General features: G+C 29.6%; 2 protein-coding genes across 2 annotated transcripts; one reads left to right on the top strand and one right to left on the bottom strand.

Annotated features, from left to right (window-relative positions):
• The first annotated feature begins 9,890 nt into the window (after window positions 1-9,890).
• On the top strand, window positions 9,891-13,650 carry LOC116115678. The gene is made up of 4 exons (XM_031401808.1): window positions 9,891-9,949; window positions 11,244-11,619; window positions 11,710-11,892; window positions 12,934-13,650. The coding sequence occupies exons 1-4, from the start codon at window positions 9,891-9,893 to the stop codon at window positions 12,952-12,954; spliced, it is 639 nt and encodes a 212-aa protein (XP_031257668.1). The 3' UTR covers window positions 12,955-13,650.
• Window positions 13,651-14,578: 928 nt separating this feature from the next.
• LOC116115687 (pectinesterase inhibitor-like) lies at window positions 14,579-15,124 on the bottom strand. The gene has a single exon (XM_031401815.1). The coding sequence runs from the start codon at window positions 15,122-15,124 to the stop codon at window positions 14,579-14,581; it is 546 nt and encodes a 181-aa protein (XP_031257675.1).
• Window positions 15,125-17,712: the final 2,588 nt, after the last annotated feature.

Consider the following 17,712-nt stretch of genomic DNA (forward strand, 5'->3'; position numbering starts at 1 on the left):
GAGAATATTAAGTCAGTCTCTTTCCTGTGGATTGTCTTTGCTATTTACTTTGTTGAATTTTGAGAGTTTGATCCTGAGTTCAAGGTAATGATTATAAGTCTGCAAATACGTGCAAGTCTTTCTAGCGTCAAACTGTTGATGCGTGATTTTGACACCAACGACCTCGAACGTGCAAAGTGCTAAAAAGGTCTTAAAAGTTATATGTGATTAATTAGGGGATTTGGTTAAAGGTCACAATAGCATGCAAAGACTTAAAAATAAAAGAGACAGTGATAATTTTTATAGTGGTTCAGATGCTTAAAGCAATTCATACATCTACTGTTTTATTTTATATGAGTGTTCTTTGTGATTAGCCAAGTTTGCAAGAGGTCGCAAACAACATACTGAATTATTCATAGAGAATATTAAGTCAGTCTTTTTCTCATGGATTGTCTTTGTTATTTGTTTTGTTAAATTTTAAGAGTATTTTATGAGGGGGAAGCCTCTATTTATACACTGAACTTAATGTAATAAGTGTTTTTACAAATTATTTTAACACGTGATGACTACTCTTTAATTTTTATCTTAAAATGGGATAGAATTGATATAAATGCTCTTAGGTTGGTTTGGTATTGACAACTAAGGTTATGTTATCCTTTAGCTTTTGCTAAACTTTAATTGATAGGACTAACAGCTCATTATGATTGGTGGTGTTGTAATTTTACCCATATCAATTTGAAATCTATTAAATTGTTTCAAATTAATAAATAAGATATTTGCAATGAAATTGTGTTAAAATTTTGTATTGTAATATCCTTAGATTTATCATCATCATCATCATCATTATCATCGTTTGACATCATTTAAATCAAAGTGAATTCATATATTTAAAACATTTATGTTTTAGTATATTCATGTTTAAATTTTAAAAAAGAGGGAATATAAAGATCCTCGACCAAAGGGGGAGGAGTTTTTTTAATTTAGCTGTAGATTAACCTCTGTTTGGATAACTAAAAAGGAAAGAAGAAAAATCAATGCTATGTTTAATGATGTTCCATTTAGAAAATTTCGCTACTTTATCTCGTATTAGAATTTAGATAAGCACTACTTATAAAATCAACAATAAATTTAATTTATAAATAAAATATCCAATAACTTTAATTATGAAGTTACAGTACTGATATCATCACTAGATATTCTCTTAGTAAAAAAAGTAATATCATTCAAAAATCCAACGAGGTAACTTTACCTCAATACTTTAATAATTTTAATCCATTTTCAAATATATTTATATGTTTTATGACAAATTCAATATTAAAAGGAGGAACATTATACTTATAATTGAGTCATACAATTAAGTAAAAAAATAAATGATAGAGTAATCATTTACATAAATTTTGTGTAATTTTTATCTGATTATATGACTTAATTATAAGCAAATCATTATTATAAATGGCGTTGTGATGAAAAATATCTCATTTTAGAAATCTTTGCGCTAACCAATCTCTGGGTGGTTGAATGGCCGATAGGAGTTTATTAGGGGGTGTTGTCTAAACTTATAAGCTAGTCAAACGCTTATAAGCTTAAAATTAAGCTGATCTGTTTTATATAATTTTTGGAGTATAAGCAAAAAAAAAATATAATAAGTTAGGAAGAATTACTTTTTTTTTTTTTTTTTTTTTTGCTTAAGCACTCTGCTTATAAGTTAGTTTGATAAGCATATTACCACATTATCCTTATTTAATTTTAAAATTCTATAGTATACCCTTATTTAATGTAGTATCTTTTTTAGTCATTTTATAATAAAATGTACTTATAAGCCATATTTTACCAAACACGTCAACTACTTATTAGTCACTTATAAATACTTTAATCAAACACGTAATTGCTTAAAATTTCAAATGCTTATAAGCTAATTTTAGTTTATAAGCACTTATTGCTTAAAAGCTAATTTTCATAAGCTCAGACAAACACCCCTTACTCAAGAGGTTTTGAGGTCGAGTCACTCCTTAATTGTTAATATGGGTAACTATTAGAGCTCTTATTTGGATGATTGTTCTAAGATCTTTAAGGGTTAATTAAGGTGCGTGTAAATTGATTTGAACACTCTTAATTACCAAAAAAAAAAAAAAAAAAAATCTTTATGCTCTATGACTCTTAACATAATTTTGGAGACACAAAAGTCCTTAATTATAAAAACAACAATACCATTTTTTCTCTCTTCTTACTTCTCTATCACAAACCTCAACTTCAAAATTTTCAAGACCATGCTTTTTATGTAACAAACATCTTTTATACAGAATTTTATTAATATGTAAAGAGCTTACTTTTATTAAAAATTACGTTATTTTTTTATAAAAACTTCTAAATCATAGTGCCAAATCTAAATCATAAAAAAGTCTAAAGAGGTTTACTGTCACTGATGCTAACCGTTAAATAAAATGAATATATCGTTTTTTTTTTTGTTTTTTTAACGTAACGTCCTTATTGATTTGTTCACATGTTTCAAAATAAATATAAAAACAAGAAAAAGACTGTGATTGGTTGGTTTCACGCGGAGCGGCACTTACTTTGAAAGTCCCAATCAACTAAGACAGCCTGGCAAATGCAATCTATATCATAGTCTCGAGGAGGTCAAACTCATAACAAGTAATATATATTCAAAAGCTACCATCCACTTATTCAATCATCTAATGATAATTATATCATGTTGTTATATTAAATTATTTTTTTTAAGCAAAAATATTGGGATCAATTTATATATACATAAATTAATTTCTAGGATATTGTAATTGATAATCAGATAAATTTTCTTAATACTCGCCCTTCTTAACAATCCAGATAAATCAAACTCATAACCTCTTAAATAATACACTAAAAAATTTTAATTAAGTGTTAGACCACCATAAGTGGTTTATTAGCTAAGTTGTTACTTGTTATTAGCATATAATTAAATTTATTTTGTTTATTATGGTAGATTATGAAAGATTTTGTACAATCATATAGGGATTCCGGAATACAATAAAAAAAACATTTGAGGATAATCAAATCATATCTTTTTCTTAACTATACAAATATTTTAATAAAAATCTTCAAGGTAATTAAAATAATTTGTTTTCTATATGCATGCCGTCAACTCGAATATCAAATTGCGAGATACTTGCGGAGGCAGATTGTATGGGAAGATTAAAATGAGAGATATATATTTGTTTTTAGTATTTTTAGCTGAAGAAATATTTAATTGAATAAATTATAATTTGAAAAAAATTTAATTTTATGACTAATTTTATTAATAAAAAAATGGAAACGATAACTTAAAATTTTATTGATTAAAAAATGAATATAAGATCAGGCTTGCTTTACTACTCTTTTTTTTTCCCGTATAATTGTTCTCTATAAATTATAGAATATTTATAAGTTCTTAAGTGACTAGGAATTTTCTTTAACATTTCAGGACAAATATTTTTATCTAACCCAACACTTTCTTTTTATGGAAAAATTTCTAATTAATTACTTTACTCAATTATCTATTATAATCTAATAAGAATAATTACAAAATTAATTTTCTCATGAACATGCAATTTTTTAAATATATAAATAAATAAATAAAAAGGTTGACCTTCTTCCATGAAGAAATAAATATTCGCTACAACCTATTTTTTGTTTGAAACAATAAAAATATGAAATAAATTCTTCTCTTTTTTATACATGATTAAAATGATGCAATTTTTATTTAGCAATGGCATTGGTAGTTAATAGATTTGTTAGCACTCTTTCATATTTTCTAAAATTACGTTTTAATTGATAAAATAATATAGTAAACAGACTTTTTTCCACAAAAGAAGTTTCAAAATATTACTTTCCCACCCAAAGTTTATATTTTATTAATACTCAAAATATACTTCATTTTCTCAATTGACATTTGACAAGTTATCGGGAGCTAGATTAAGAAGAGTTTTGTAGAGTGGAGGCTGATGAAATGAATAGTTATGACCGATTAAATATTCATCGCCAAAATAAGTTGGAAATCAGCTAAGAACAAAAAACCTTAGCTTTGTGGTGTCAAGCAAACAACGAAAAATCAGGTGTTGGAATAAGATAGGTTTTGTAGAGATATATCGGTTTCACTATCGAAATCGACTTTGAGTAGTAATGGAATATTAACTTTGGGTGAAAATGTGATATTTTAAAATTTTTTAGGTGAAAAAGGTCATTAAAACAAACCTTGAGTGAGAAAAAGCCGTCTACTCAAATAATATTCACATAAAATAAAATTATAATTTTATCATCGTCAAAAGAGATGATGGCACTGAACAATTAACGGAAGAGTGTTTATCATCAAAACCTTTTATAAATAGTATGACATCAACCATAAATTAACATATAAAGTACTCTAATCACAGTTCGAAATCAATGAAAAGAAGGTTAATGAATATTTAAATTAACGGATCCGCTAAAAACTTAATTAGCAGATTTAAGATATCACACAAATCAGATATTAGAAATTAAACACGAGAACGTAAGGCACACTCATTGGATTGTTATTAAGAGGTTGGAAGAGAAAGAGAGAGACAAAGATAGAGCGTGACAGAAAGATGAGATGAATTGAGTATTCTGAGTCGTTCTCCACCGTTAATAACATCGGTGTTCGTTCAGTCATCCTCCACCGTTGCCACTACCACATAAGACTTTTCGTTTATTATTGATTTTGGCAAAGTCAATTGGGACACGTGTTAAGCTCTTAAGCGAAGTTAGGATTTAAAAATTTGTGACCGTACATGAAATCCCAAACAGAATATGATGGAGAATATCTATTTGTCTTCTCCAAACCTTTTAGATAGCACTGAACGTTGTTCGGCCAATCGGAAAATGACAATGCAGAATTGGGGTGGTCTTGATTTATTTATTCAGAGACAAAATGGTTTTTGAATTGAGTGAGGATGTGGATAAAGTGTCAGCTTTACGTACAACACTGAATTTCATTTTAAACTACCAACTTTAATAAAGTCCGATTTGGGGAAACGAGAACAGATAATCCACTTTGCCAGTGGAGGATCCAAAGCAAGAATACTAGAATAGTTTATTTGAATCATAAAATTTGGATAGCTCCGATCAATTAAGAAAAAGAGAAGAAACATTATAAAGAATTATCACCTAAAACAATAGTAGATCTAACTATATTTCAAACTAAACATCGGCCCGCATTAAGCGGGTATGTTTATTTAACGTTTTTGAAATAGATTAATCGTAAATAAATTTATTCTAGCAAAATAAATTAATTAAATTAAGACATAATAATTGTTAAATTATACAAATTTTGAAATAAATATAAATTTATATATATATAAAGTTGTGTTAAGATAAAATTAATAATTATACTTATATAATTATTAATATCAATTATAGGTAGATGTCATTAAATCATTTATCTAACTTGAGAAGATCATCTGAATATTATATGGTCTAATTATATTTTTAGGATCATTACCTTGTACAATTGATATTATTTTTGTAGACATGTTTTTGATATTCGATGTCAGTATTTTGTAGTGAATTGTATATGATATTCAAGATCATCTAAATATTATCAAGATCAATTATTTAACCTTAAAATTCATATCGACCTTCCGCAATTTCTGTAACTTATATTTATTTTTAAGTTGCGTTGTGCGGGTAGGTTTATTATATATTTTTTACATTATTATTGTTTTTTTTGTCTTTTAAATATATATTTTTTATATTGAAGTTCATTTTATATTGAATTGATAATTAAAATATCAATAAATAAAATATCCACAAATTGAATTCAAAGTCCATATCATCGTGATTCTCCTCAAATATTTTACCATTTGAAATATGCAACCAAAGTTTAAAACTTTGTCAGGAAAAACAAAAAAATTTATAGGATAACCTATTGGGTATTATTCATAAGTCTGTAAATCAATCAAAGAAAGAGAAACTTTTTTGAAAAATATGAACTTTTAAGCAGAAGACTTGTAGAGCCAAAGTAAGAAACTGATTTTGATTATTGAGAAGAAAAAATGAATTATTATTATTATTATTATTTTAGAAATTAAAAAAAATTAAGAATGTTGAGAAGAGAACTCACATAGAAAGCAACAACAACTCCAACAGTATAATCTAAATACAACTTAATTTAAGCATTGAAGAAGCCATGAAGATAAATGTCTTGTGACAAATCTATTTGCTGCAATTAGAATTGACCACCACCTATAGCAAAAAAAATAAAAATAAAAAATAAACATTTGATGATAGCATCCTAAGGAAAGACGATAATTGTAAAACGCACAAATCAAATAACAAAATCAATCAAAAAATCAACAAAAAAAGATAGAACAAATACAATTAAAACTACATATCAATATTTGTTTTCCTTTGTCATCACTAAAATTAAATTTATTTTATGTGTGTGATGATAATTGAATGGTTCGGCAGCAGGTCTATAGTTATCCTAATTCATCATATAATATATCAAATTAAAACCCTATATTTCTAGTTTCCAAATATTCAAACTGCTCATCAATTGAATTTTTATTGACCAAGTTATGACTAATTTACTACTGACTATTCAGTGAAAATCAAGAAACAAGGAAAACCAAAATGTGTGTGATAATAAAAGGAATGGCTTGATAGCGGGGCTACAGTTATCTAAATTAAGTATATAATATATCCAATTAAAAGCCTATTTGTCTAGTTTCTAAAGATTTTAACTTCTCATCAATTGGTTTTTTATTAGCAAGTTATGGTCAATTTACTACTGACTGTTCAGTGAAAACTGAAATGTGTGTGATGATAAAATGAATGGTTCGACAGTGGGGCTACAATTATCCAAATTAAGCGTATAGTATATCAAATTAAATCCATATCTGTCTAGTTTCTAAAGATTCAAACCTCTCATCAATTGGATTTTTATTAGAAAGTTGTGGTCAATTTACTACTGACTATTCAGTGAAAACCAAAATATGTGTGATGATAAAATTAATTATTCGACAGTGGGGGCTAAAGTTATCAAAATTAAGTGTATTATATTTCAAATTAAAGTCTTGTCTGTCTACTTTCTAAAGACTCAAACCTCTCATCAATTAGAGTTTTATTGAGCAAGTTATGGTCAATTTACTATTGATTGTTCAGGAAATCTAAATGTATGTAATGATAAAATGAATGGTTTACTAAAACTACATGGTTCAACATCAAACATCAGTTAATATTTGTTAAATAAATGAAATTAGTTATATTCAGCAACAACCTCTTTTCATGATATATGTATGTAACATAAAAAAATATCAACAAAAAGAGATAAAAAAATTATAATTAAAACTACATATCAAAATTTGTTTTCCTTTAAGGATAATAATAATGGTTCGGCATATATAAATGGTTTACTAAAGCTACATGGCTTGGCAATAAACATCCGATGATATTTGTGATACAAATAAAATTTGTTATATTCAGCAACAACCTGTTTTCAATATATGTATGTAACATAAAAAAAATATCAACAAAAAGAGATAGAACAAATACAATTAAAACTGCATATCAATATTTGTTTTCCTTTGTTATCACTAAAATTGAATTGATTTTATGCGTGTGATGATAAGAAGAATGATTCAGCCGCAGGTCTATAGTTATTCAAATTCATCGTATAATATATTAAATTAAATTTCTATTGTTCTAGTTTCCAAAGATTTAAATCGCTCATCAATTAGATTTTTATTGAGTAAGTTATAGCCAATTTACTACTGATTGTTTAATAAAAATCGAGAAACAGGAGAAACAGAAATGTGTGTGATGATAAAAGGAATGGTTCGGAAGTGGGGTTACATTTATCCAAATTAAGAGTATAATATATCAACTTAAATACTTATTTGTCTAGTTTCTAAATATTCAAACCTCTCATCAATTGGAGTTTTATTGAGCAAGTTATGGTCAATTTATCACTGACTATTCAGTGGAAACCAAAATGCGTGATGATAAAAAGAATGGTTCAGTATTGGGGCTACAGTCATCCAAATTAAGCGTATAATATATCAAATTAAAGCTCTATATGTCTAGTTTCTAAATATTCAAGCCTCTTATCAATTAGAGTTTTATTTAGTAAGTTATGGTCAATTTAATACTAACTATTCTGTGGAAACCGAGATGTGTGTGATGATACAATGAATGGTTCAAAATTGAGACTACAGTTATCAAAATTATGTGTATAATATATCAAATTAAATTCTTATCTGTTGAGTTTTCAAATATTCAAACCACTCATTAATTGGATTTTTATTGAGCAAGTTATGGTTAATTTACTACTGACTGTGCAATAGAAATCGAGAAACAGGGGAAATCAAAATGTGTGTGATGATAAAATGAATGGTTCGGCAGTGGGGCTAAAGTTATCCAAATTAAGTGTATAATATATCAATTTAAAACCCTTTATGTTTAGTTTCTAAAAATTCAAGCCTCTCATCAATTAGATTTTTATTGAGCAAGTTATAGTCAATTTACTACTGACTGTTCAGTGGAAGTCGAAATGTATGTGATGATAAAATGAATGGTTCGAAAGTGGGGCTATGGTTATCCAAATTATGCATATAATATATTAAATTAAAGAACTTTCTGTCTAGTTTCTAAAAATTCAATCCTCTTATCAATTGGATTTTTATTGAGCAAGTTATAGTAAATTTACTACTAATTGTTCAATAGAAACCAAAATGTGTGTGTTAAATGAATGAAATTAGTTATATTCAGCAACAACCTCTTTTCATGATATATGTATGTAACATAAAAAAAAATCAACAAAAAGAGATAGAACAATTACAATTAAAACTACATATCAATATTTGTTTTTCTTTAAGGATAATAATAATGGTTCGGCATATTATAAATGGTTTACTAAAGCAACATGGTTCGGCAACAAACATCAGATGATATTTGTGATATAAATAAAATTTGTTATATCCAGTAATAACTTGTTTTCGATATATGTATTTAACATAAAAAATATCAACAAAAAGAGATAGAACAAATACAGTTAAAACTGCATATCAATATTTGCTTTCCTTTGTCATCACTCAAATTGAATTGGTTTTATGTGTGTGATGATAAAAAGAATGGTTCGGCCGTAAGTCTATAGTTATTCAAATTCATCATATAATATATCAAATTAAAGCTCTAACTTTCTAGTTTCCAAATATTCAAACCGCTCATCAATTGGATTTTTATTGAGTAATTTATGGCCAATTTATTACTGATTGTTCAGTGGAAATCGAGAAACAAGGGAAACCGAAATGTAGTGATGATAAAAGGAATGGTTCGGAAGTGGGGCTACAGTTATCCAAATTAAGCGTATAATATATCAATTTAAATCCCTATCTTTCTAGTTTCTAAAGATGCAAACCTCTCATCAATTAGATTTTTATTGAGTAAGTTATGATCAATTTACTACTGATTGTTCAGCGTAAGCCGAAATATGTGTAATGATGAAAGGAATGGTTTGGAAGTGGGGCTACAGTTATCCAAATTAAGCACATAATATATCAAATTAAAGAACCATCTATCTAGTTTCTAAAGATTCAATCCTCCCATCAATTGGATTTTTATTGATCAAGTTATGATCAATTTACTACTAATTGTTCAGTGGAAACCGAAATGCGTATGATGATACAATGAATGGTTTACTTGACCCAAATTTAAGGGATTATCATATTAGGACTGATAAGAATTTTTTCAAATAACACCTATTAATTGAAAAACAGAATCAGCCAAAATTAATTCATTTAACATATACACTCGCACATCAGCAGGATATAAACAATTGATCATTCATATAACAAATTAAAATACATGAATATTTTTACAAAAAACATATTCAACACAAATGAACTGTTTCTACTAATATAGATATGACATATACTCATAGTTCGACTGACAATAGGATCATCATTGATTTGATCTTAGTAAAGTACATTAACATTTCCTTGAAAACAAACATAACAAAATTTAATCGATCTTTATGTTAAGATGGTTAAGGAACAATTATTCATTCGTATAACAACTGTTACTTGAAAACGAAATCAACAAAAGTTAATTAATATTCATATTAAAATTGTTAAGGAATACACTTACTGTTCAGCAAGACTAACATAATTAATCATTCAAATAGATTGACCAAATAAAAACAATCATTTAACCAAATAATAACCGTTAAAATAGTTAGGAAATATACTTACAATTTCGTATTAAAATAGTTAGAAGATATACTTACAGTTCAAGAGAACAAATCAAAATAACAACTCATTTGACAATGTCAATCGGACATCCTTCCTTTATTCCATGCCAATTCATGAATCTTTGACCTATAAACAACAACAAAAACATAAATAAATAAAAAATCATCGATTAACAAAATCATGAAGAGCAGAAGTATTATTGACACAAAATAACATATTCTATAAACAATTAACAAAAGACTAGACGTATTGTTAACACCAACTAACATATTACGATAATACACAATTGAACATACGCCCCTTTTATAACCTCTTATTGAGACCTTCCGAATGCCAACATAATTAAATACGAATTGAATACGAAGAAAGGTTTACAATGTCAATACAATGCACCTATATAATTATTAATAAATAGGTATGCTTTTACTACCAATGCAAATGCACCTATGTAATCCAATCTTTATGTCTATTTATTTAGACATTAGAATGCTAATGTGACAATTAATATTGTCTACATCATCACCAATAAAATTCAACCACAAGGCAGTCACAAATCCAAGGTGTCATTATGGAGATCTTTAGAATGTCAACGCAATGCAACTATATAATTAATATTATTATTAATTATTAATATAACCAATGTAATGCGCTTATGTAATTCAATCTTTATGTCTATTTATTTAAACTTAGGAAAACCAATGCAACAATTAATATTGTATACATCATTACCAATAAAATTCAACCAATGAAAATCACAAATCCATTATTATTATTATTTATCTTATTTTATTATTTTTTTCATTTTTTTAATTAATTAATAATTATGGATGAAGCAATAAATACTGATTCAACTAGTTAAGATAGAGTAATTTAATTGATTTATCAATCTAATATATCAAAATGAAATAATTTTAAAGCTTCCAAAATGTGTCACATGACGATCAACCCATACCATTACATTAATTGAATATAATATTATTATATTATAAAAGTATTGCATGAAAGCTTTTGCTTTATATATTAAAGATATCTTGAGGAGAGGGAAACGGCTGCTTTTGCTCCGGACCCGACTGTGAAAGCTAGACAGGAAGAGGAGAGGATTGCCAGGCAACTTAAGGAAGAGATTGCGAGAATCAAACGCGCGCACGCAAGTAGAGGAGCGGCTGCAGCATCCGCTTTGTTTAAAGAGACTAAACAAAGTGAGACTGGTGCTGGGGTTGCTGGGGCAGGTTTGGACAAGGAAAAGATGCTTAAGATGTCGTGGGAGAAGGTTGGAGAGGATTATACTGCAGAGAGATTGAAAAAGATATTTTCAAAGTTTGGACAGGTTGAAGATGTTGTCATTAAGAGTTCCAAGAAGAAAGGTTCTGCACTAGTTGTAATGTCCACCAAAGATGCCATGGTGAGTTTGTTGAATAGTATTGATTCATTTTTACCTTATACAAGTTTGTAATACTGTGATTACTTATTAATTGATATTATTTTGTTATAGGTTGCTGCTACAGGAAGTGTTTGTGGTAGTCTTTCAAACCCTTTGCTGGTTTTGCCTCTTCAACCAGCTGTAGCAACCGAATTTACAAGTGCACAGAGTTGTGAGGAGACTGATGGCCTGAATAATTTGGTAGGAGCCGGCTATCAAGCATATGAAGACACTGTGTTGCAAAAGCTCCAAATGGTGTGATTTATAATCTTTTTAAATTTTCAATTGGTAGTTCAAATGCTCTTAGATTCAAAATAGAGTTTATCTTTGACTGCATGGATTTTAAGGTGAAATCACCACATCATAGCTTGAACTGTAGTTCTGGGTGATTAATTGTGGGGCTTACTTTATAACTAAGGGCTATACTTTTATTAGTTTCAGATGTGTATGATGTATGCTACACATGTTAATACACTGTTTCCACGTTCCCCTCCTCTCTCTCTGTCTCTCATTCACTTGCATGTACGTTAAATCGTATAAGCTTTTAGTAATTATAATTGGCAAGCATGATTTTAATATACATTTATTTAGTGTGAACTTGAGTGCAATTATCTCCTGTCAATGTTTCTCCAAGTGTTCGTTTGATATAATGTTAGAGATTTTCAATACTTTGGACTGTTTATAATCCACCTTAGATTTTCTAAATAGGCTTATATTTTCCTATTCACTGGAGTTATCATTTCAATAGAATCTATTTTATTGTTTCGGATCTAGAATTTACAGGTGCAACTTTCTAGTAGGTTTCTAAAGCATCAATGCTTTATGGATACTTAGTGTTTCTTTGAAGGGGGCTTGGATTAACTTTTTGTCAATGCATGGCTCCTCCACGAATCTTGTTATGTTTACATAACTACATTGCTGGAATTCTTTCCAAATTGTTAAAAGGTGCTGTAATATCAGTAGATTAATGGCATGGGTGGATATAATCATAGAATAACAGATCGTATTTTGGTAAAAAATTGGCATGTCGTTCACTAGTATTGGTATGTGATCTATTTACTACTGCTGATGCATGATTGAGGAGTTGGTACTAAAGCATGCTACATCTGCATGTAGTACTCTTTGTGAAGCCTGAAAGTGGGATTATTGTTACTGTTGAGCCAATCGATAGACTGATATGATGTGCCAGTGTGGACCATGTTAAAGCCATAACCTTTGTTACACTTTATTTTTAATTTATTCCTTTTTCGCTCCCATTTCTTGGTTTCGTAATGACTTGTCAATGCTTTTCAACAGGCTGCAAAAAGACAAAAGTGACGAGGAAGGGAATCTTGGATGGATCATGTGTCTTTGATCTTTTGGAACTCTTATTAAAGGCAAGGAATCACTTTCTCCCATTGTTGCCCATGTCCCCATTTCCCTTCTTGCTTGCTTGTTTATTTGTGATTTTGTTTTGTTATGATCTGTGGTATGTTACTTAATGTGTCAGAAATGCTCAACAAGTATGCTCCTATCAAAGCGCTTAGAATGCCCTATTAAGGGCGTGATTCATGGGGTTGCTGGGTGCTATCTATTTCCATGGTTGGAGCATAATTGTTGGGACTCAAAAGGGTTTTTGGATTTGTGTTTTACCAAGAGTCTAATATAAACGAATGGATTTATAAACATGCATTACCTCTGACATTTATGAATCTTGAAATGCAGGACTCCTAATCTCATTGTCTTTCAGATATTGCAGTGTATTTGAAGAGTGATTATCGTATTCTAATACGACCTTTTACAATCTTGATGGTTTAGTTGTACATTGAACTCGATGCCAGTGTAGGGAAATTCTCATTAGTAACCCTATCAGATTTCAACCGTAGAGTAAAACATTACAAGACTTTGATGATTTGGAACATTTTGAGCTCATCAATTGTTGCAAAAGTAGAGGGAAATAGGTTTTCGACTGTACAAATGATCTAATGTGATAAATTTCTGTACATTTTACATGTATATGAAAACTGGTTTCCTTCTACATTTGTATATTAAATTTCGTGAAATTTTAAAATAGTGATTTATATGATGATGTGCCCTCTTTTTTATTAGTTGGAATTTTGATCACTATATGAGTTGATCTTACTTTCTACATAATGAGAAGTTTAATTAATTATAAAGTGATAATTTATAGGACAATCTAATAAGGTGGATGACATGTCGTGCATTAGTCATTAAGTTAATTGACTTATCATACTCCATTAAATAGAGCATGATAAGGCTAGCTTCTTATACCTATATCTGAGAGTCAAAATGAATGCTATACATATGGTATTTATTAAATATAATAATACATAAATACTGGGCAATGAAATAAATTAGAAAAAATAAATAAATAATTTTTATAAAAAAAATACTAAAAAAGAAAACGTGAAAGGACAATTCTATTTACAGAACATTATTAATGGATTTAGCAAGGATGGAAGATTCTCCAGACTCGAATCCAATTATAGACCTTTACCCTCCAAGTCCTTTTGTTTTATTTTTTGATATTAATGGCGTATTCATAGTTGTAATAACATCCAGTATTCTATCAAAATCAAACCCAAAATAATATTTATTGTTATTAATATTTGTAATTAAATAATTATCTTTTATTTTAATAGCTTATTTTTTTTTTTTTAATGATCGAAGTGTTCGAACCCCTATCAAATCACTCAAAACGTATCCATGACCGTAATTAGTTTTAATAACGTATTCATGAGGTAATAATACCAAGTACTCCACCCAAATATGATTGACTAGGCAGAGTCTGCACATAATGTTAATAGAGAAAAAAATATTTGAAGTTATTGACTGCAAACTGCTTTTAAAACTTTATTAAATTAGAATCTGTGTTGAAATCCATTCTTGATGGATACATCTGTCACTGTGACTAAAGCAATTTGTTAGAAACAAACACGTTTCATCGGGGTATACGGTTAGCAATAACCAAAATAATACTACAAATGTTATTTAGATCCTGGTTGCCCTTCAGGACTGAAGGATCTGCTGGGAGCCCTTTTAATTCATCATTACAATCGCCGGCTTCATCCATGGAAGCTGAAGCTGATAAATTGACACCCATTGGATCACCAGTTTTCAAGTGTTGTCGAGCATCACCAAGGTCACCAATGGCATTATCATAATGCTCAGAGCAAGTTGCGTATCCCTCCTTAAGTTTAGTATTAGTTGTTTTCGGGACTAATGATTGGATTATTTGAAGAGTTTCTGTAGCATTAGAAGTTGCCAAGTCAATAGTGATTTTGGCTAGACCTGGAAGATCTGCAGTACTTGCTCCAGGAGCTTGATTAAGAACCCCCAAGCAGAAAGTAAGATTCTGTGTCTTGGAACAAATATCATTAATAACACCCTTTGTCACCTTCTCATTTAGCCTTGCTAATGAAGGTGCAACGAATAGCATCCCCAGTAGAATTGAAGCCCGAAAGAAGTAGCGTTTGAAAGAAGCCATTTTTGTGCTTTTTGGAGAATTATTGCTATAGGAAGACCTTTATGTAATAGATCAAGAGGGAGTCTTATTTGTGAAGATAAGCATCAAAATTTATTGACAGTGACATATTTGTATTTATGTCTTTTAGAGTATAGAATATCACAGTTTACAGTGAAAGTGTCAACTGTTTTTCTATTTTCAAATACAGGAGCATTAATGCTTAGTATATATTTATAGTAAAATTATTTGCTCTTCATGGTAGAATCTACACCAAAGTATGCACACACTCATCTTAGTTTCAGTTATACCAAAGACAAATGTAGAATAGTGCTACAAATACCAAGATAATATCAAATTTTATATGTTCCAAGTGTCACCACACATGGTGTAGTTATATTATTTAACACGTCATCATTATATATATATATAACACATGGTCACTTTATTTACATAATACATGTGAAATTTGTAATATATTTTAGGGTGATCCACTGATTCAATATTGCAACTTCTTCGATGATCAATTTCTCCGTAATAGCAGCAAATTTCAAGTTTGTTATGCCGTTGCTACATACATCATCATTTTATTTGCATGTAAATGATTTACGTGGCCTGGTTATCATTTTATTTACAAGTTTCAAGTGGTTTAATAAATAAAAAATAATAATGCAAACTAAAATTTATAATTATTTATAAAAGAATGGATAATAACTGTATCAAGTGAATTATATTTCGTGGGATAATAACTGGCCCAGCTCGGTCCATCCCACATAAAAATAAAACTTGCTTTGTCCGGCGCTGTTTCGTGTGCAAAGGAGCATCTTACATCTTCTCCTTGTTCGCAGGATCTATATAATTAGTTTAGTTTAGAATTACAGTTGATATTTTTTAGATTGAATACTTTAAAAGGTGGTTAAGGTCATGCAATATACTCCTGCTCGTATATTATATAAAAAAATTCTCTTTCTCATGCTAAACGTCACCTACCAAACAACTATCCACAAACTCTCTTCTTTCTCATGCAAACACTTTACCTACATCTTCATCTATATAAACATGATTTGATTTTATCACAGCGCAATGCAGCATATCAATGGAGCAGGAAGCTGCAATGGTTACTACAAGCAACATGGATGCTAATTTCTCATCACCAGTTAATAATGTGCATCAGAATGGACGGTCAGATTCAATCTCAGATTGCAGTGACCAGATTGATGATGAGGATGATACCAAGTATCGGAGGAGAACAGGGAAGGGACCTCAAGCTAAAAACCTTGTAGCTGAGAGGAAAAGAAGGAAGAAACTTAATGATAGGCTTTATGCTCTTCGAGCTTTGGTTCCGAAAATTTCAAAAGTAAACCATTCTTCCTTTTAATTTGATCTTTTATCTTCTAAAAATAAATTGTATCAAAATTATAGAATGATTTAATGTTTGATGTTTTAAAATGGATAAAGCTTCAATCCTTGGTGACGCAATAGACTTTATAAAGGATTTGCTAAAGGAAATAAAAGAGCTTCAAGATGAACTGGAGGAGAATTCAGATGATAAAGGGAGTGCCAAGAACAATAATGCAAGCATGAATGTTAACCACAACATCGTGAAGCCAGAGATTTTCAGTCAAAGTGGTGGGTTTCATGTGGGTACAACTGCTTCAGGTAATGGTAGTACTCTTCCTAAAGTTCAAAATCAAGACCTAGAAATCACTAATGACAAGACACAGCAAATGGAGGAAATGTACTCTAAAATCTAAATATAATATCTTCTTCCTCTCTTAAATTAGACTTTCAATATGTTAATTTTAATGTATGGAATAAATGTACATTTGAAGGTGCAAGTTGAAGTGGCTCCATTAGATGGAAACGAGTTCTTTGTTAAAGTGTTTTGCGAACATAAGCCTGTTGGATTTGTAAAATTGATGGAAGCTTTGAATTCATTGGGTCTGGAAGTGACAAATGCGAATATAACCCATTTTAGGGGACTTATCTCTAATGTGTTCAAAGTAAAGGTAAAATTATGAACACTTTAGATGGCAGAATTAAAACTACTCTTTTTATTTTAATTGTTCTAATTATTATGAACTTCTTGGTGGCGGAAAATAGATAGCGAGATGCTTCAAGTTGATCATGTGAGGGATTCGTTGCTGGAGCTAACAAGAAACCCGTCTACAGTATGGCCTCATGAGATGGCAGAAACTTCAGAATGCATCAATGGAGTGGAGTATAATCCTCCTCCTCCTCCTCGTCATCATCATCAAGAGCACCACCTTCACAATCACCATATGAGTTTCCACCACCTTCACAAATAAAAAGATTATGGTAATGGTTAGAATAAGAGGGGCTACAGTGGAAAATGCTTCTGTTCACGGGTTTAGATTTGGTGGTGGGGGCGGCCGGGGTGGTGGTGGTGGTGGAGGGAATGGTTTCACTGATTTTATAAATGGTTGTGGAGAATTTGGGATGAAGCCATTGGAAAATACTTACAATGTATGCAATTGATGCAATCTTTTTTAATGGATTTTCCTTTGATTAATTGGAGGGCGGATATAATGCCACTTCATTAATAAACTCAAGAAATCTCATTTTTAAAAAAAAAATTATCATCACAAATT

The sequence above is a fragment of the Pistacia vera genome, unplaced genomic scaffold, assembly GCF_008641045.1.
Source record: "Pistacia vera cultivar Batoury unplaced genomic scaffold, PisVer_v2 Contig1223, whole genome shotgun sequence".
Classification (NCBI taxonomy): Eukaryota; Viridiplantae; Streptophyta; class Magnoliopsida; order Sapindales; family Anacardiaceae; genus Pistacia; species Pistacia vera.

What these genes read in the sequence shown, in the direction of transcription:
- LOC116115678 (XM_031401808.1), top strand. Translation starts at nt 9,891, where the DNA reads ATGACATATACTCATAGTTCGACTGACAATAGGATCATCATTGATTTG. An exon ending in ATTGATTTGATCTTAGTAAA is followed by an intron (nt 9,950 to 11,243) that starts GTACATTAACAT and finishes TATATATTAAAG; the next exon opens with ATATCTTGAGGAGAGGGAAA. An exon ending in TGTCCACCAAAGATGCCATG is followed by an intron (nt 11,620 to 11,709) that starts GTGAGTTTGTTG and finishes ATTTTGTTATAG; the next exon opens with GTTGCTGCTACAGGAAGTGT.
- LOC116115687 (XM_031401815.1), bottom strand. Translation starts at nt 15,124, where the DNA reads ATGGCTTCTTTCAAACGCTACTTCTTTCGGGCTTCAATTCTACTGGGG.